Source organism: Tupaia chinensis, unplaced genomic scaffold (assembly GCF_000334495.1).
Source record: "Tupaia chinensis unplaced genomic scaffold, TupChi_1.0 Scaffold144741_1, whole genome shotgun sequence".
Classification (NCBI taxonomy): Eukaryota; Metazoa; Chordata; class Mammalia; order Scandentia; family Tupaiidae; genus Tupaia; species Tupaia belangeri.
In genome coordinates, this window is record NW_006204601.1 from 752,074 (window position 1) to 772,085 (window position 20,012).

Sequence of the window (20,012 nt, forward strand, 5' to 3'; positions counted from 1 at the left end):
TTTCCCTCCTCCTCCTCTTCCTCCTAAGGTCTCTGACGGGCAGGAGATGTGGTAACGTGGGGGCGCTCCCTTACCGTGTGTCCCTGAGAAAATGTTTTCCTCATCTCTAAAACAAGAGCACTGGATCAGATCAGCCGTCCCCAAACCGTTCAGAGTCCTGGTCACGCGAACAGGCAATAACCATTTTGGACCTTATCTTTGGGAAGCCAGTGTGAAGTTCTGAAGTCGAAGGACCTGCAGCATGTCCTCACTTACAGCTCAGGCGTCTCCGTTTTTAGAGGACTGCTTCTCAATTTCTCGTGGGCCTAGTCCTCTGTGTTGTGTGGTTAGGAAAGACTGTCCTGACTGACTGCTGAGTTCAGCTCCCGAAGGAACCTGCCTACCCCGAGGAGGTGGCCTGGCGAGGGCTGCGGGTGCAGATCTGTGCCTCTGTCCTTGCGGCTGCGATCTGGAGCATCTACATAGCCCGTTCCCAGACAAGCTCTGTGAGCTTAGAACTCAACGTCTCTGAGCTCCAATTTTCTCATCCGTAAAATAGCATAGTGGTGAAGGCATGGGCAATAGAGCCAGAAAGGCCCAGGTTCATATCTTGACTGGGCCACTTAGTAACTTTGTGTCCTTGGGCAAGATATTTACTCTCTCTGAGCCTCACAATTCCTTTCTGTAAAATGGCAAAATAACAGGACCCACTACACGGAATTTGGGGCAAGGGCTGAGTGAGAAGTTCCACACTGAACAATGTACAGTTAGGGCTTAGTACAGTAGCTCCTACAAGGGTCACCCTCTGAGCTGCTCCAGGCCCCAGGCATAGTTCTCCAGAGCATCAGTCCTGGGGTGGCTGAGGTCCTCATGTGCCCAGCTATAGTAGGGGGACCCTTGGGCTTGAGTTCCAGGGAGGAGGGACTTTCTGTGAGGGACGTTTGCAGACTTGGGCCAGGCGGGCACCCTCAGCCCTCAGTGGCCTTCTGTCTCCTCCCCTCAGGTGATAGAGGAGCTGCAGGCCGCCTCCGTGCACAGTGACGAGAGGGAACTGCTCCAGTTGCTGTCCACCCCCCACCTCAGGGTAGTCACGTGCAGTCCCTGCACACCCACGGCTCTGTGTCTCCCAGGATGGGGGCGGGAGGGAATGCTGGGGAGGGCAACCGAGGGAAGGAGACTTCTGAGTGAGGGAGCCTCGTGGCAGGTACTGAGCTGCTTGTCACACTGCCATGAGATGTGAGACCCTCCGATACCTGCCTGGCCAAGGCCCCTGGCCCCTATGGGCTGTGGCCAGCCCTTCTTTCCTCTCGCTTTCCCGGCAGGCTGTGCTCATGGTGCATGATACAGTTGCCCAGAAGAATTTCGACCCTGTTCTCCCCCCTCTGCCCGATAATATTGATGAGGATTTTGAGGAGGAGTCAGTGAAGATTGTCCGCTTGGTCAAGAACAAGGAACCTCTGGTAGGTGGCACCCACCTTTCTTCCCCACCCTTCTGTGTGTTGCCGCCACCCAGAAAACTGGGAAGGGAGTCTCCCGGAGTCTGTAGAGTGAGCAATGGCAGCTTTGCTGGGACTGCTGCTGGTCCTGGTGACACTTTTGTGGGCAGAGTGCTCCACTTTCTGGGTAGACACAGCCCCCAAACTGTGGCCAAGCACTTCTGTGTAGTCAGTAACCTGCATGGGTGTATGGGCAGCCCTGATCACTACACTCTGAACCAGAGATTGACAGACTGTAGCCCAAGGGCTTAGTTTTATCAACACGGTTTTAGAACACAGTCATGCTCCCTCATGTATGTATGGTCCGTGTTTGTCTTTACATTTGCAGTGGCAGAGGTGAGTAACAGCTGCCACCTGGACCGTGTGACCAGCTACCTACAATATTTACATTTGGCCTCTTATATTTTATTTATTTATTTTTAGGTTTTGCCCATAGGGTGTGTGTGCTTGCCAATGAGAGACAGAGAGGGAAGGTGAGAAAACATCCCCCAGGGGGGATGGCCAGTTCGTCCTCCATTCTCCTCTCAGGATTTTGGGCATGCACACACATGCGCCCGGTGTGATTTTCAAGCAACTGGGCCCAGACTTGAACCATGGTTGGTCATATGAGAATCCAGCACCTTAATATGAGGCTCTGCTGGCCCCATATTTGACCTTTTAAAGAAAAAGTCCATCAATCCCTGCTCTTAATGCCAGGGAAGCCAAGGACACCAACCATTCTTTTCCCCAGCTGATAGGCTCTTAACACTTGGTCCTGGTTCATCACTGATTACTGAGAAAATGGATAGGATTGTTTCTTAGGTGGAGGGGAGTGGTGCAATCCAGAGAACCGAGTACTTGCCCTAGAAGACACCAGCTGGCATTGCATCTCTCCTCAAATGCCCTCTGATGAGCGACTTCTGCAGATGGGATCTCTGCCCTGCCTCTGCTTCCACTCCCACAAAATGGGGCAGTCAGCCATCAATTTGGCAGACCTGGTGAGCCCCCTGTGCAGGCACCTTTGTTGGGCGCCAGCAGTTCAGAGGTGAAGAAATGATAGATGGAGATGCTGGAACATTTGTAAGTCTGGGGCAGAGAAGCCCTGGGGTCTCTAGAAGATGGCCTCTCTTTCCAGTAATATTTATATTACATACTTTGAATAGGTGACATCAGCCCAGCTGCAGTGATGCAGGTGTGAGGGGACTGCTGCATGGGAAGCCTGGGTTTGGTTCCCAGCCCAACCTAAATAGGCTGGGCATGATGGCACCACCGGCGGTCCTGGCTAACTGGGAGGATGGGGCAGGATAATTGTGACATGATAAGGCCCCATCAAAAATACCTCTTCTTTGGGCCAGCTGGTGTAGTGGTTAAGGCAGCTGGATCCCACATGTCTGACTGTATGGTTTGAGTCCCAGACACAGTGGCTTAAAAAACATGTTGGGTGCATTTGCATGCATGCCAAAAGTCCTGAAAGGAGGATGAAGGATAAGGGATTACGGCATGGCTACCCTTGTAGGGGGTGATTTTTCACTTTCTGTCTGTCTCTCTGGTGAGCACACCCTATATAGCATAAACTTAAAAATAAAAAAAAGCCTCTCTTCCTTTCTCCCCACCTCCTGCACTTTTCCCTCTTCCCCATTTCATTAAAAAAAAAAAGTGACAGGAGTGAAGTTAGTAATAAGCGTGCAAATGTGTTTACAGTTACAGCCGATGATAAACAATTAACATCAGTTGGACTTGACTGCATCCTTAGTGCCTTGCATCCATGACCTGATACAACCTTGCAATAACCTGGCGATTGAAACACTATTCCGTCCCCTGGGAAACAGGCTCAGAGAGAATAAGGGACTTCCTTGCTCGGGCCACATGTTTTTAGTAAATGGCAGAGCTGGGTTCCAACCCAAGGCCTTCCAGCAGAGCTTAGCTCAGCTCTTCACCTTCCTGTGGTCCAGCCTGTATGGTGTAGGAGCTCAGGGCTCATTAGTGCCTTTCTCATCTGAGACATCCTGTCTGCTGTGCTTCATGGCCAAGTCCTGATCTGGAGGCTCTGGCTGGGGTGTAATTGGCTCCCCCAGCAACAACAGAAGGGCCCGTAACCCTGTGGTTGGTGAGTGGCAGGTGGAGGATTTGCTGGCACTTATTGTGCTCATTATTAAATGTCTTTGGAAGTGCAAGGGCTGTGATGTGACCGAGGAAGCACTGGGTTTGGTATCACCAAAAGCATTCTGCCTTACCTGCTGGGTGACCTTAAAGAATGCTTAACTTCTCTGAGCCCCAGTCCCACATCCAAAATGTCACAGGTGGTTACTTCGCTTTGAACACTGTAAAGTGCAGTGCTGTGCTGGTGTGAGATGTGGCCTCAGCAGTGGGAAGGTCCTTACTGATCTGTCTTTTGGGGTGACAGAGAGAGGGATGGGAGTGGCCCTATGACCCAAGGAGTTGGGGTCTGAGGTTTGGGGCTGCTTCTCAGGGGCCTGGCTGTTTTGTCTCTGATGCAGGGTGCCACCATCCGGCGGGATGAACACTCAGGGGCTGTTGTGGTGGCCAGGATCATGCGAGGGGGCGCAGCAGACAGGAGTGGTGAGTACTGGCGATGAGACATGGTCTCAGAGCCTTCTGCCTCTGCTCACAGGGCCCCTCTTTCCGTCTCCTGTCAGGTCACCTGTGTGGGCTGTGCTTTGCCTTCTGGGTGTGGGACTGGAACTCCCATCTCCTTCTTAAACCTAATCAGTATTTTTATTGAAAATACTACAGGCGTGTGTGCTGTGCGGGCAGCCAGGAAAGGGCTCATGCCTTAGCTTGGTCCGAGGACCATAACAACTAAGGGTGTAGCATGGGCTTCTTGGGGACTCTGAACTGAGGGCAGGATGACACCTCTAGCCTCACTCTGCTTGCCTTGCCAAGCTTCTCTTACAGAGGAGAGGGCGTGTATGTGCCCGAAGTGTTGGGATGGAGACAGGCTGGGAATCTGTTGTGGAAGAACTAACTGCTAAGCCGGGAGGCAAACTTCCTGCCGTAGGGGGATGTTACCCTCCAAGTCTGAGGGATCGTTGTGGACAGTCCTAGACCAGGGCTTCTCAGACGTAAACAAGACTAAGCACGGGAATCCTCTGAGCATCTGACTGAAGTGGAGGTCTAATTCAGCAGGTCTGGGTGGGCCCAGGATTCTCTTTTTTTTTTAATTGTCAGAGGTCACATGTGCTTGTCAGAGAGAGAGAGAGAGAGAGAGAGAGAGAGAGGTGTGGAGGGAAGAAAGGACCCCTCAATGGCGTATGGCTATAGTCTCCTTTTGTCCATTTCTCCATTCTGTTGGGATTTGGGATATGCACACACCTGTGCCCAGTGTGTTTTTCAAGGCTCTGGGAGCAGGATTCAAACTGTCGGCCATGTGGGATCCAGCTCTCTTAACCACTAAGCTAAAGAGCCGTCCCAGCTTTCTCCACTTCTAACCCGCTCCCTACTGATGCTGAGGCTGCCAGGCCAGTGGCCACTCTGGTGGTAAACCGGTCCTCCGACACAGAGACACTTGTCATTATAGTGGCAGCTAGTGGCCAGGTGTGTTTAACACTCTCGATGACATCTGATGCCTTTAAGTTTCTTGTTAAGATTTAAAAAGGCCATTCTTGGGCCAGCCAGTAATGTGGTGGTGAAGGCAGCTGGATCCTACACGGCCAACTGTGTGGTTCGATTCCTGGTCCCAGCAGCTTGATAAACATGTCAGGTGTGTGTATGTGTGTGACCAAAATCCCTAAAGGAGAAATGGAGGGGAAGGAATTGTGGCATGACTGTCCCTTGTGGGGGATGCTTTCTCACTTTCCCTGTCTCTCTCTCTCTCTCCCCCTGTCTCTTTTTGGCAAGTGCACTTGCCCTATAGCAAATGTGAAAAAAGGAAGAAAGGCAATCCTGGAGTTTGTCTGTAAACCCAGGAAGGTGAAACCTTAGCATTTTTACAGAAACATTATATCAAGAGCGCTGGCTCTGCGTCAGAGCAACGGCGTGAGTGCTGGCTCCATTGTTCTTAGCGGCGTGGCCTCGCACACGCTGCTTTGTCTTCCTAGGTCTCAGCTGCCAACTCGTAAGTTGGAGAGATCTCACCAGTTGACTGTGAGGCTTCGATGCCCAGAGAGGTGCCCAGAGTGCAGTAGGGCTGGTTCAGGCCAGTCTTACCCACTATCTTAAGTCCTGAGTGTGGCCTGCAGTGGGTGCCCCAGGCAGGACCCAGTGGTTCCCAGAGCTGCCGGGTCTGAGGTGCCCTTCCTGCGCTGATGGCCGCTCCCTGTGTCTCCTAGGTCTGGTCCACGTTGGCGACGAGCTCCGAGAAGTGAACGGAATCGCAGTCCTGCACAAGCGGCCCGACGAGATCAGCCAGATTCTGGTTGGTGCTGCCTGCCTGCTGGGGTCACGCTGGGTCTTCAGGGCACCGGAGCTGGTACTCCTGGAGCCAGGCAGATTCTGGCTCAGCCTTGCTGGTTCATGAGGAGGTGGAAGTAGCAGGCAAAGTGTCCTGACAGCGTGCTGGGGTGCAGAGTGTGGAACAGGAGGAGTGGAACTTCCAGTCCTCCTGCCCCTCTCAGACCCTCTTCAGCATAGCCATCCTCCCTAACCTCAGCTCCCTCACAAGGGCCCTGTGGGTGCTAGGTTTGAATCCTGGTTCTGTCACTTTCTTCCCATGCAAATTTAAGACAAATTACCAAATCATGAGTTTCCATTTCCTTTCCTGTAAGGTAGGGGTAGAGAGGATTTCTCAGCCAACATATGGGTATCTTTAGGATTAAACATCTGGAGAGGATAAAGCGCTTTACAAGTGTAAGGAGATTCTGGGATCTCTACAGCATCTTCTGATGCTGATATGAAAACAAACTCCATAGGGGCCAGCAGGTGGTGTGGCGGTTAAGATGCTAGATTCCCACGTGGCCGACTGTGGTTTAAGTCCCGGGTCTGGTGGCTGGCTTTTTCACTTTCTCTCTGGTGAATACATATACCCTAAAGCAAATTAAAAATAAAAATAATGATAATAAAAATATAATTAAATAATTCTTTAAAAAATAATGGGGGCAGCAATGGTATGATGGTTATATTGCTGGACTCCCACGTAGTCGACTGTGGTTCAAGTCACGAAACCAGTGGCTTAAAACTCATGCTGGACATGTGTGTGTGCATGCCCAAGATCCCAAGAGGAGCATGGAGAAGGGATTGCTGTGTGGCCATCCCCCCGGCAGTGATTTCTCACTTTCTGTCTGTCTGTCTCTCTGGTGAGTCCACGTGCCCTATAGCAAAAATATCTCTTAAAAAAAAATAAGAAAAGAAAACAAGCTCCATTGTCCATGCTGAGGAGTCATGCTCTTTGCTCACTTCTGGTAGTTAGAGGGGCAGGAACAGGGTGAGATCTGAAAAGAGGATGCCCCTCTTTAAGGCCTCATGAAGGGGACCCAGATTGGAGGCAGCCCTTCAGTCGTGGCCTTCCCTTCCCTTCCCTGGTTCTAGGGTGCTGAGTCTTATGGTCTGATGCTGTTCTTCCTTAAGGGCCCTTGGCATTGGGGTACAGGATCTCTGTTGGAGGGCAGGTAGAGAGACCTCTAGAAAGGTGGCAGTGGCCTGAGCTTGGGGGGCTGTTGCGGAAGATGGAAGCAAAGAGGGAAGTGTGTGCTGATTGGGACCAACCCCAAATCAGGCAGGAAGTAGGAAAGTGAAATTAGAAAGGGTTGCCCAAGTGACCCAAGAGAAAGCAAGAAGGGGAGCCCTTCAGGACCTCGGGGAATTTAAAGCCTCTGTCCCCGTTCCCTGACAATGCAGACTTGATTCCCGTGTTTTGCTTTAGTTAATTCAGGCAGGGTGTCGTCCTAGAAGGCCAGGCTGCAGGGGAGGCTGTGAGTCTGACGTTCATTCTGACCATAGACTTGGAAAATGAGATTTGAATTCATGACCAAGTGTTTAGACCTTGAAGGGGATGAGCCTTTTCTTTCTCTCTCCTTTCAGGCCCAGTCCCAGGGATCCATCACCCTAAAAATCATCCCAGCCACCCAGGAGGAGGATCGCCTGAAGGAGAGCAAGGTAGGAGGAGGTGGCCTCGTGGGCGCCCGCTCCCGTACTGCTGTTCCCTGGGGTCACAGGCCCCTGGCTGGGAGTGGAGGCTGTGCTGGAGGGGCTGGGTCCAGGCCAGTCTTTTGAAACAGCCCTTTGAGAATAGATCACACGTCTTAGCCTGTGTCCAGCAGAGAGAACTTTAATTCCGTCCAAAGTGATTCATTCGTTTGCACCCTGACTCTTTCTAAACAGGATTTGACGTAGCTTACTAATAAAAGGCAAGGTTATTTTAATTGAAATAGGAAAATCAGGGCCATGAAGAGGAGGAGAAGGTACCAAATGTGCTGGATTCTGGACCAATTGAGGAGCAGCCATTTGTTTCATTATTTGCTGAGCCTCCCTTTTTTTTTGGTTTCCTCCTCACCAGGCACCCTGCCAGATGCTGGATACGGGGACGGCCAGGAGCTTTGAGGGTTCTTAGTCAGAAGGGCAGGCTGGCAGTGAGCGCTTTGGTGCGATCGTGTGCAGTATGGGCTCTTGGGAAGGGGTCACAGAGCTGGGGGTATCTGAACAGGCCTCAGGGGGTGGAGATGAGTGAGCAGGACTTGGGAGGGAAGGCCAGGCCGAGGGTCTGCATCTAGAGACTCTAGGCTTCCTGGAGAGCTGAGGGTTTGGGGATAGGCGAGAAAGGGCAAGGTGGGGCTGGGGGCAAGGGGAGTGGGTGGGCCGAGGAGGTGGGTGAAGCCTGTGCCCTGAGTGGCCTTGAGTGCTTTGTTAAGGGTTTCCTCATGATCCCTGCTTAGTTTGGGGTCTCTTAGAAACTGACTTTGAGACAAGAATTCGGAAGGTGACTCCAGGGGAGAGAGTGGGAAAGAAGCAGCTGATCTGACGGGGTATGTTGTCAAGCAAGTGAACATCGTGGGCAGCTGGAGTTTAATCTGCTGAGAACTGGGCGTCCCCTGTGGAACACACACCCTGTCATTCTACTCCAAAGCCCACCCAGGGAGCTGGAGGACTGGGGATCCATACAGCAGCTCCTGCTAGGCTGCACTGGGGGATTAATTCCTAGCAGGTCCTGCCTGTTGGATCAGGGGAGAGCAGGCCCTGGTTGCTGGGAAAGTAAATCCTCAGGGACAGAGGTGCAGGTGCTGACATCTGCAAGTCAGCCTGGGGCACACTGACATGGTGCCACCCTGGGGCACGTGGAGGGCACCTCAGGCCTAAGAGATAAATAACCCAGAGGTTGTGAGAAGGTTAAAGTTCCCCCCCCTCCCGCCCCCAAATTTGGCTAGAGGGTGCATACACTGGCCAGAGAGAGACAGAGAAGGAGAAAGCCGCCCCTCCCACAATGGGATGCAGTCATGCCACAGTCCCTTCTCCCTCTACATCCCTTTGATATTTTAGGCACATATGTGCCCATACGTGGCATGGTCCTCAAGCCACTGGGGCTGGGATTCGAACTGTGCTGTTAGCGATGTGGGATTCAGCACCCTTAACCTTTAGGCCCTGGGGCCGGCTCATTTTTTGTTTATTTTTAAAGTGAAGGAGTAATGCAACCATATCTGTGTGTTAGTGGGAGAGTGGAGTAGGTGGAGGCTGGAGACAGGGAGGCCTGATCGTGAGTATTGTGAAAGCCTGGATGAGAATTTATTAAGACCTGAACTGAGGTGGTAGTGGTGGGGGTAAGGAGAAGGCCATCCCTTCAATTTCCCAACAGATTTGGATCTGGACTTCCTGGTCACCAGTACTAAACTCTCTGTAGCCAGTACAGTACACACTCTCTGTCACTGGATGGAGAGGGTCAGGCCAGGTTTTCAAGAAAGCTGATCCCTACCCCTGCCTCCCAGACCTAAATGCATGAAAGAGAACATTATAGCATCTGGCAGAGGCAAGACCCATAAATACTTTGATGACTGAGGATTGATAATGGAGTGTCTTCCATGATAATTTTTTACAGCAAATAGAGAAATAAGTTTTATATGGCTATATCTTAACACTCTTTTCTTTACTGACGATAGACTATGTACAAGTACACATGAGTAAAAAAGAGAGAGAGAGGGGAGCACCCTCTTCAAGGTCTGGTCATGCTGTGATCCCCTTCCTCCGGCCCTCCAGTCTGTTGGATCTTGAACACTTGCACATGTGCCTGGCACATTTCAGGCTGACTGGGCCTGCGATTTGAACCGTGGTCACCATGTGAGATCCGGCTTCTCTTGAGCAGCATATCACTCTGTGCCACACAGCTGGCCCTGTTTGTATTCTTTGATGTAATCCCAGGGTGTAAATACGACTGCCTTTACACGCTGAAAGGCGGTTCTTCCTGGGACAAACTAACGTGGTCCGTTTTGCAGCTTGGGAGGGTTCTGACTTGGTAAAGGAAGATAACTTGGTTTGTCTGGAGGACAAAATGGGTAGCTCGTCTCTTGGTCTGTCCTTCCTAAATATTTCCTTTTTGATCAAGATGCTTGATCCGGGTGGAACACTTAAAATTATACTCTCTCTCTTTTTTAAGAAATAATTATTTATTTAATTTTATTCATTCATTCGTTTACTTTAATTTGACCAGAGAGAGAGGGAGAGTGATAAAGCAAGCCACCAGGTCTGGGACTCGAACCATGGTGGGCCCTGTGGGAGTGTTCAGCACCTCAACTACCACGCCACCTGCTGGCCCCTAGATTATACTCTTTTCTGAATGCCTAGGACCCTGGCAACATCTGTGACTGGATGAGGATTTCGGTCCCCTCAGTATATGGCCAGAAAGTTCCCATTATTGTCTAACTCAGTCGTCTCTGGCACAAAAAGAAATAGAATTTGGGGAACCAGCAGTTAGCGTAATGGCTATGTCGCTGGACTCCCATGTAGTCGACCACGGTTCGCGTCCCGGACCCGGTGGCTTAAAACTCACGCCGGGCGCGTGTGCATGCGTGCCCAAGATCCCGAGAGGAGAATGGAGGAGAAGGGATTGCAGTGTGACCATCCCCCCTAGGGGGTGATTTCTCGCTTTCTGTCTCTGTGTCTCTCTCTGTCTGTCTGGCGAGCGCACGCGCCCTATAGCGAAAATCTCTCAAAAAAAAAAAAAATAGAATTTGGATCTGTCTGTGAAGGACCCCTGACTGCTTTTTTTTTTTTTTTTTTTTTTTCCCTTTTTTGTTCCTGAAGTATTTGGACCCTAATGGTCTGGAAATGGGAACAAATAAAATAAATCTATGCCACTGAATCATAGAAAGGAACAAGGAAGTGTGAAGAAATGTTATGTGATGGTGACTTTGGATAAAGAGGGAGTTGGGGCTTGGCTAAGTATAAGACAGATAAGGAAAGACTGAACTGTAAAAACTGTGGGTGTCAATTACCAACTGAAAAATGATGGTGAGGCAGGGGTAGCTTTGTTGATATTTTTGTTTTTACCAAAACATCTAGATTACTTGTTGAACAGATGGCTGCTGGTTTCATTAGGAGCAGTTGGGATATCAAAAATAACATTTGAGTTGCAAATTGTGCTTGCCTTTACTTTTGGTTCTCAGCATTGTGTGTCGCTTTGTGTATGCTCAGAGACCTTTAGGAGGACAGCAGAGCAAGTAAATAAGGAAGTATTCAGGTTGGAAAGACAAATTCAGTCATGAGGCTCATCTAGTAACTTTCCAGTTCTTGGTGGATTTCCACTCTAATAGTCAGAATGGTTGAAGAACAGTAAGAAAATATGCGCAGTGTGTTTCTGATTTGCTTTCTATTCTCAAGGCTTCTCGTCCTTCCTGATTGTGAATGGTCATTGTCATTTGGTCTTCGGTGTGACATAGACACACCCTTACACGGAGCAGGCTGCCTCATCAGAGCCCTTCCTATGCAGGTGTTCATGCGGGCCCTCTTCCACTACAATCCGCGAGAGGACCGGGCCATTCCCTGCCAGGAGGCAGGCCTGCCCTTCCAGCGCAGACAGGTTCTGGAAGTGGTGAGCCAGGATGACCCCACGTGGTGGCAGGCCAAACGAGTAGGGGACACCAACCTCCGAGCCGGTCTCATTCCCTCCAAGCAGTTCCAGGAGAGGTAGGTCTGGGGCTTGGGTACATTGCAAACCCCCAAGTCTCTGCCATGACAACCAGAGAGGCCCACGGACCATTGTCCCCCAAGGTAAGTACCAATCGTGCTTGTGTTTGTCCTTCTTGTCCCATCACTAGTGATAGTAGCTGTTTGAGACCTAAATAAACATTGCGACCAGTTGTTATTGAGTTAATTTATTTTATAACACATATTTAGAGAAAATGAAGAAATAAAATGAAATATGTCAAAGACAAGGACTAGGAAAAAAATGTACCCAGAATCTTGCCACCGTTTAACCAGCATAATTTATTTCCTTCCAGTGCTTTTTATGTGAGTGTTGCATACAGAATTTGAGGTCTTGGTTTTTTTTAATATTTTGACATTAGCATTTTTCATAGTATTAAATATTCATTGTGTGTGATTTTAGTGGCTATGTAATATTCCCTCAGGAGATGTACCATTCATTCATAGGCAGCAGGTATTTATGTGAATTGAGCTGGTTTTCTTTTTTTTTTTTTTTTGGAGAGGTTTTTGCTATAGGGCACATGCGCTTACCAGACAGAGAGAGACAGAGAGACAGAAAGTGAGAAATCACCCCCCAGGGGGGATGGCCATACTGCAATCCTTTCTCCTCCTTTCTCCTCTTGGGATCTTGGGCACACACGCGCCCGGTGTGAGTTTAAGCCACTGGGTCCGGGACTCGAACCACAGTCGACTACATGGGAGTCCAGTGACATAGCCATTACGCTAACTGCTGGTCCCATGAATTGAGCTGGTTTTGTGCTAGGGATCTTGCAGGCTTTGGTGAACTCGTGGTCTCTGCCCTGGAAAAGCTTATGGTGTAGTGGGAAAGTCCGTTCTTCAGACCAACACTTGCTATAAATATATGTGTGAGCGAGGAGGACATGGTGCTCTGCTAGTTCATACTAGGAGAATGTGCTTCATCTGGGCCTGTGGGGAAGACTTCTCAGAAAAAGAGTCATACCTTATTAGCCAGTGAGCCCTTCCAAAAGTATCCTCCTTCACTAGAATTCAGTATAAAGCAGGAGACCCTTTGAGTGCTGGCCTGTGCCCATCTGTGGGATCCAGGCCTGTTTACCTGAGTTTCCTAGAAGACTCCCCTCAATCGGTTCTCTGGCCCAGCTCATGGGCTTGCCCATCCCCTTCTCTGCCCACAGGCGACTAAGCTACCGGAGAGCCACGGGTACCCTGCCGAGCTCCCAGAGCCTTAAGAAGCCCCCCTGTGAGTAGAATGGCAGGGACAGCACCTTAGGGAGGGGTTGGGGTTAGGCCTCAAGGGGCTTCATTCTGGGAAAAAGCAGAAGTGGGCTGGAAGGAGCATGGGCGGGGGGATCCTGTCTGAGTTTGCAGTTCTCCAGAAGAGGGGGTATAGAGGCATGAGGAGGGGCAAAGGGGTAAGGAGGAGAGGGGACAGCTATTCTGTGGATAGTTTCTTATATTTGGGACCCATGAATGACACTAGGAGTGTGTTACCACCTCTCCCCAAATGGTGTGCAAACCTGTGCGTGTGTGCATGTGTGTGTTTGGGGAGTGTCCACAGCTTTCATTAGATTCCTAAGGGGCTCTCTGGCTCTGAAAATGTAAGAATCACTGATAGATGGAAGTGGAGAAGGCTTTGAGTAGTCTCCTGCCTCTGTTTTAGGGTTGCCAGATTTGGCAAGTACAGATGAAGAATGCCCAGTTAAATTTGAATTTTGAGTAGACAATGAGTATTACATGTCCCATACAACACTGGGAGACATGCAGTACTGGGATATAACCCATGCAAAGATACTACATGAAATTCAACTTTATTGGATGTCCTGTATTTTTTCTGGCAGCCCTACTCTCTAGCACTTTGCCTTTTAGAAAACATACCCACTTCCCTTTCTGCCTTTTTAAGAAAAAAACTTGCTAGAGGGTGTGAGTGCTTGCCAAAGAGAGACAAAGTGAGAGAGAGAGAGAGAAAGTGAGAAAGCGAGAAAGGATAGTCTCACTTCATTCTCTTCTCTAGTTCTCCTTTTGGTATTTCAGTGCACGCATGCGCAGTGCACCCAGCATGTTTTTCAAGTGGCCCATTTAGGACTTGAACTGTGTGGTTGACCATGAAGGATCCTGCTGCCTTAACCACTGGCTGCTCCCCTTTTTGCCTTTTAATCATCACTGCAACCCCGTGAAGTAGGTAGAATTAAGTAACCAAGATGGAAAAAGGGAGGCTTGTAAGGTTAGGTGAGCAGTCGGTGTTGGGTCTTCACGGGACTGTGATCAGAGGCCCCTGGTTGGAGCCTGTGTAGAGCGGAACCTTTCCAGGGTCCAGCCTCTCTGTACAGGGGGATATGTAACTGAGTGAGGGGCCTGAGCAGGTGCCCAGTGACCAACCTGCTCTGTCCTCTGGCTTCTGCTCTTCCAAGACAAGTCTCAAACCCCAGAGAGGACAGAACAGGTTCCATTCTGGCTGCAGATCCCAGAGTGAGCTGCACCACTGGCCATGCCCAGTGCCCTCTTCCCAGACGCTGTCACGTTGGGAGGCTGCTGAGTAAATTGGCCTTGAGGCTGCTTACGCCAGTGAGGAGCTGGCTTTCTCCGGGCTGCTAATGAGACACACACATGAAGAATAATTAGAGCAGGTCTTGGGGTTTAATAACATACTGCAGCTCAGATCACAGGTTTGTGGGAGGAAAGCGAGGGGCCAGATGGAGGGCTCCTCAGGCACCTGAGGCTGTGGCGGCCTCTCAGCCGTAGGGCGTCCTGGTTCCCCCCACTAACGCCGTTCCATCTGTCTTTTGTGCAAACCGCAGATGATCAGCCTTGTGACAAAGGTAGGCCCGGTATTTGTCCTCTGTGACACGAGAGGGCCCCTTTCCTGTGGACCATCGGGGCCGAAGGGCTAGTCTCCCTTTCTCCCTTCCGGGTGGCTGTGCCTTCCATTTCTTCACACTCCTCTTCCTGCTCTGCAGCTGGCCAGGCCTGTTCTTTGAGGCATGCAGGGCTGTTGGGGACGGGGCTCAAGGCCTTGGGCCCTCTCTGGCCCCCGTCACACATGTCCCAGCCTTCGGGAGCTCCCTGTGCTGACTGTGTGACTGGGTGAGGTAGGGCACAGAAGGCAGGAGAGTGGGGCAAGGAAGAGCCACTCCTCCCTCCTCACAGGACATGTCTACAAGGACGTTTTCTGTAACCCCAGGACAGTGATCAAATTCTCCGAATTTAGCATGCAGACAATTCTATTGTCTTATTGTTCTAGATGCTGTTATTAAAATGTCAGTATGTGAGATGGAGGGACTGGGAAGGGGCCTGCAGCCCAGAACTACTTCAGGGCTGGAAAGGCTGGTAGGGGCCCGAGCATGGAGGACTGAGCCAGACAGCTGTGGTCCCGGATGGCCAGGACGTGGAATTTCTCCTGCATTCCCCTGGAGACATTTTCCCAGAGAGCTCTGCCTGGCCATCCAGGGCCTGGGTCCCCCTGAACCGGAGGGTATGTCAGTGAGCCCCACTCATCTCTCTCCCTCTGTTTGGTTCCCAGAGACCTGTGACTGTGAGGGGTACCTCAAAGGGCACTATGTGGGTGAGTAGCAAGGGCTTGGCCCTGACACCTCCCTCCCCTCTCATTCCCCCCGACCCTGAGCCCCAGTCAGGGAGGGACACAGGCAGAGTGACCTGAGTCCCAGGAGCCCTCCAAGAGCAGCTGAGCCTATTGGGCCACACCCCTGCTCAGTCCATCAGCCAGAGGAGGGGCTGAGCCTGCCTGGGTCAGAGGGGCTACCACTCAGCCCCAGCTTCCCCCAAACACAGGGTGCAGAGCCCTGGAAGGGAGGGGACTGAGACCACTGCATTCATGTCATTTCCTTATTGTCATCATCTTAACTAGAGACTATTCAGCGGTAATGCTGCCATACAGCGAGGGAACCTTTTACTAGTCTCCCAAATACCTTCACTTCTTTTGTTGTGATCGTTTTTTCAAAGCCTTAGAGACAGACAAAAAGTTTAAACTTATTTTGAAGTGATTTCAGACTTCTTGGAAGCTGTAAGACTTGTACAAAGGACCCCATAGACTCTAGGCCCCGATTCGCCCGTTACTCACCATTTACCATCTTGGCTTTATCCCTGTTTTCTCCATGTTTCTCCTGAGTCATGTGACACTTTGCTGCGGACACCATGTTCCTTTATGCCTAAATACCGCAGGCATGCATTTCCTAAGGACAAGGACATTTTCTCTTATAACTTCAGGACAGTGATCAGATTCTGGGGATTTAACATGCGGACAATCCTGTTGTCTCATATACTGTTATTAGCATTTTTCCAGTTGTCTCAGTAACGTTCTTTAGAGCATTTCCTTCTATCCAAAACCCAATCTAGGACCAAAAGTTGCATTTATAGATTTGTATCCCTCTTTCACAGATAAGAGAATGGAGGTTCAGCAAAAGGAAGAAACTCTCCCAAGGCCAATCTCATGCCAAGTAAAACAGTGACCTTGAGTCCTAGTTTGGGGATGCCAGGTCAGCCTTCCATCAGAAGCGGGTTTGGGGAGCTCAGTGGGACTCAGTCCCACCTCCAGGGCCGGTCAGGTGCAGAAAGGCTCTACTGGGAGATCCTGGGACAAATACCACAGTGTCCTTGTGCCCCTGCCCCAAGCTGGTCTTCGGAGGAGCTTCCGGCTGGGCTGCAGGGAGAGGCCAGGGAGCTCGCAGGAAGGAAAGATGTCTGCTGTAGCTGAGTCTCCGGAGCTGCTGACCTACGAGGAGGTGGCCAGGTACCAGCACCAGCCCGGCCAGCGGCCCCGCCTGGTGGTTCTGATTGGTAGGTGACATCCTGGGATTTGGGGTGGGGAGATGGCCTGGAAGAGAAGGGAGGGAGCTTCATGGGGACCCTGGTCAGCTTTCTCTTTGTTTCCCAGGGTCTCTGGGTGCCCGACTGCATGAGCTGAAGCAAAAGGTGGTGGCTGAGAACCCACAGCACTTTGGTGTTGCCGTTCCACGTAAGGGCCCGTGTGTGTGGGTGCATGTGTGTGCACGCACACTGGTATTTCATGGGGGCCTTACTCGTACCCATCCTAGTCCGTACTTTTGGTCTGAGGGACTGCCAGCTCTACCTGCTATATGCACAGGGGGAAACCTAAGCATGGAGGGAAGAGACACATTCTGGGTGGTCCACCAGGACCTTCTGAGGCAGCAACTGGGGGACCACCTACCTGGTTCTTGCCTTGGGTGGGAGGTGAGTCCAGAGCACATTGCAGGCCAAGGGACAAACTCAGCTTCATAGCAAGGGGCCCACCATCGGGGCTGTTCTAGCCTTTGCTTCCCAGTAATACTGGCTCCTCTGTCCCTTGCCCTCTGCTTTGGATAAGCCAGGCCAGAGAGCTCAGCCTGGGTGCTTCTTGGGATCCCTGTGTAGCTGGATTCTAGCTTGTTAGGGTGGCTGGGTACAATCCTGGGATGCCACCTCTGCTGATTCCCAAGGCTTTCTGCTACCAGTGGCAGCTGGGGATACCAAGACGCAGTGGTGGGGTGCACACGGGTTCCTGGCTGTGAATGTGATGATGAGGAGGATCGTGAAGAAGGCCTGGCACTATGCCAAGAGCTTTTATGTGCAGTAACGTGGCCAGCCCTCCCGGTACCTATGGAAGAGGGATTGTTATCTTACACTGCAGAAGACGATGCTGAGACTCAGAGAGGTTAAGTAAATTGCCCAGTGTAACACAGTTGTGTAAGTGGTGAAAGCCATTTCCTGTCTTTGGCTGCCCCGTCTCTTTCTGGGACTTATTTTTGGTCTCTCTGTCCTCAGACGGATGGACTAGGGATGTCTGTTGGCCATTGAGAAGGGACACTATGGTAGCAGTAACAAGACCTTTCCAGAGTATTCTGGGACAGAGACCTGCCAAGACTCTTTTACCTACTGCCCTTCCCTGTGCCTCTGGGCCCATAGCCTAGTTGGGAGGTTGTCAGAATCATCTAGAGCCCAACATGAAATGGCAGGGTTCAGGGGAGGCGGCAGGGTTGGGGAGGCCATTCTGGCACAGATCTGTGAGGGACTTGGAAGGCCTCAGGGATCCATAGCCTTCTAGATTTCAAGTAGACTGAAGCAGGACCTGCAGGAGGTGCTCCCACACAGGTCACTCCGAAACCCTTGGATCTGTTCCTTGGGGAAGGGGTATCTGTGTGGTCAGGACCACCTGCATTACCCCTTGGTTTTAGAAACTGGAGGAGTCAGGGAAGGCTTCCTAGAGGCAGACTTAGGCTGGGTTTTGAGGAGTAAATAAGAGTTCCAGGCAGAAAGGAAAGGAAATGTATGTGTGAAAGGACATTAGTGGCAGCATTAGAGGTTCGGGACATGAGTGTGGCTGACCTGGCAGGAGATGAAGCGCAGCTGGAGGTCGACTGATCACAGGGGTCTTACATAGTCATTGAAGGTGCTGAGGATATAATCAGTGAATGAATGAAAGTTGTTTTTGTTTTTTTCTCAAAGAGAGAAATTTTTGCTATAGGGAACATGCACTTGCTGGAGAGAGAGAGAGATATAGACAGATAGAGAGACAGAAAGTGAGAAATCACTCCCCCCAGGGGAATGGCCACACCACAATCCCCTCCTCCACTCTCCTCTTGGGATTTTTGGGCACCCATGCACATGCGTCTGGTGTGAGTTTGAAGCTGCCATGTCTGGGACTCAAACCATGGTTTGCCATGTGGGAGTCCAGTGGCATAACTGTTATGCCATCTGCTGGCCCCATATGAATGAAGGTTTTCAAGCAAAGAAATAATTGGGTTGTCATAAAAGTCATGATGTATTTTTGCATAGAAAAACAAAAAATATGTCATTATTTTTTCCAATGACCCAATACGTAGTCAGAAGAGATCCTTGCAGTTCTACTAGAGGGTGAACTAAGATCCCATGGCCACCAAGCCCAGAAAGCACTGCTCTCCTGGACCCCATCTTTTCTTTTGGAAAATGCTGTGTTGCTTTGTGTGTGCTCTTGTTCTGTGGGGGACCTGGTTAGGCCCAGCTTTGCTGAAACACATCTAATCCATAAAGGGACTGTCTGTATCCAGGTCTCTTTTTCCCTCAGAATGAGAAGTAATTAGATAAAGGCTTAAAAGCATACAGCAGGGTCAAATACATCTGTGACCACTCTGCTCTTAAAAAGAGAACCAATGAAGAAATAAAAGCCAGGACTGGGGGCCCCTCAAGATTCTTTAAAAGGCACAGCTTTTTTTTTTTTTTGAGAGGTTTTTGCTATAGGGCACATGCGCTCACCAGAAAAACAGAGAGACAGAAAGCGAGAAATCACCCCTCAGGGGGGATGGCCACACCACAATCCCTTCTCCATTCTCCTCTTGGGATCTTGGGCACGCATGCACACGTGCCCAGCATGAGTTTAAGCCATTGGGTCCGGGACTCGGACTACGGTCGACTACATGGGAGTCCAGCAACATAGCCATTACGCTTACTGCTGGCCCCTAAAAGCCACAGCTTTAATGAGACAGTGTGGCAGAGGGCTCATGGCACATGAGCAGACTGACCTTGGCTCTGCTGCCTACCAGCTGGGCACAGAGCTTAACCTCTCTGCACCTCAGTTTCCTCAGCTGCAAAAGGGGAGGTGTCCTTTGGTCTTTATCGAAGAGTTGTGCAAATCAGTGATACGTCTGGAAAGGGTGGAATGCCTTTTATGTTTTCTTTAGAGAATTTTTGCTATAGGGCATGTACAGGGATGCCTGCACTGGGACCTTGGTGCATGGAAGTGCTTGGCTTATGTACCCGATCAGCGATAAACTCCTGAAGGAGGTGCAGGCTTGCTGCTGTTCCCACTCACAGTGATGTGACACCTCTTTGCCCAGCTTTCCTTCTTCTGTCTTTAAAAGATACCACCAGGCCCCGAAAGAGCCATGAGAAGGAAGGGGTGGAATATCACTTTGTCTCTAGGCAAGCATTTGAGGCCGACTTACAGCACAACAAGTACGTTGCATGATGGGCCTGTGTGTCTCTGTCTCTGTCCACGATTCCACTTGACTTCCTGGGAGGGCTTCCAGAAAGGACGGGGGAAGCGGGAGAGATGGTGTTGGGAAGTCGATTTGCTTTTCTTTGCTAAGGTAGGAAAGCTCAGGAACTAAAGGTCTTTCCCCTTTGCTGGTGTTCTAGATTCCTGGAGCATGGCGAATATAAGGAAAATCTCTACGGGACCAGCCTGGAGGCTATTCAGGCTGTTATGGCCAAAAACAAAATGTGTTTGGTGGACGTGGAACCGGAAGTGAGTTACTGGGCCAGCTGAGCATTCCATTTAATGGAATTTATAGCCTTGGGGATTGTACATTTTACAGAACACTTGATCTCAATCTAAGGGATTTTAATTTAAAAAAAGGTTTTTTTTAAAAAAATTGTTATGAAGTTTATTTCTTAAGAGAAAGACAGGCATCCCGGACAGAGTCCTCCAGCACACTCCACCCCCGTCTCTGCCAGCCTGGGTCACGGTCACGTGCTTATATGCCCTATGTGCTCAGAGAGGTCCAGGAT

General features: G+C 50.5%; 1 protein-coding gene across 3 annotated transcripts in view; it reads left to right on the forward strand.

The window, feature by feature from the left end:
* Positions 1-20,012, forward strand: part of MPP3 (MAGUK p55 scaffold protein 3) — a 33,404-nt gene that overhangs the window by 1,849 nt on the left and 11,543 nt on the right. For all 3 annotated transcript variants that reach the window (XM_006167395.3, XM_014583789.2, XM_006167394.2), the window contains 13 exons: positions 983-1,063; positions 1,302-1,439; positions 3,953-4,034; positions 5,744-5,829; positions 7,431-7,505; positions 11,323-11,519; positions 12,692-12,756; positions 14,312-14,332; positions 15,034-15,075; positions 16,143-16,307; positions 16,405-16,485; positions 19,364-19,457; positions 19,641-19,749. In XM_006167395.3, the coding sequence (XP_006167457.1) occupies positions 983-1,063; positions 1,302-1,439; positions 3,953-4,034; positions 5,744-5,829; positions 7,431-7,505; positions 11,323-11,519; positions 12,692-12,756; positions 14,312-14,332; positions 15,034-15,075; positions 16,143-16,307; positions 16,405-16,485; positions 19,364-19,457; positions 19,641-19,749 (1,236 nt within the window). The remainder of the gene's footprint in view (positions 1-982; positions 1,064-1,301; positions 1,440-3,952; positions 4,035-5,743; positions 5,830-7,430; positions 7,506-11,322; positions 11,520-12,691; positions 12,757-14,311; positions 14,333-15,033; positions 15,076-16,142; positions 16,308-16,404; positions 16,486-19,363; positions 19,458-19,640; positions 19,750-20,012) is intronic.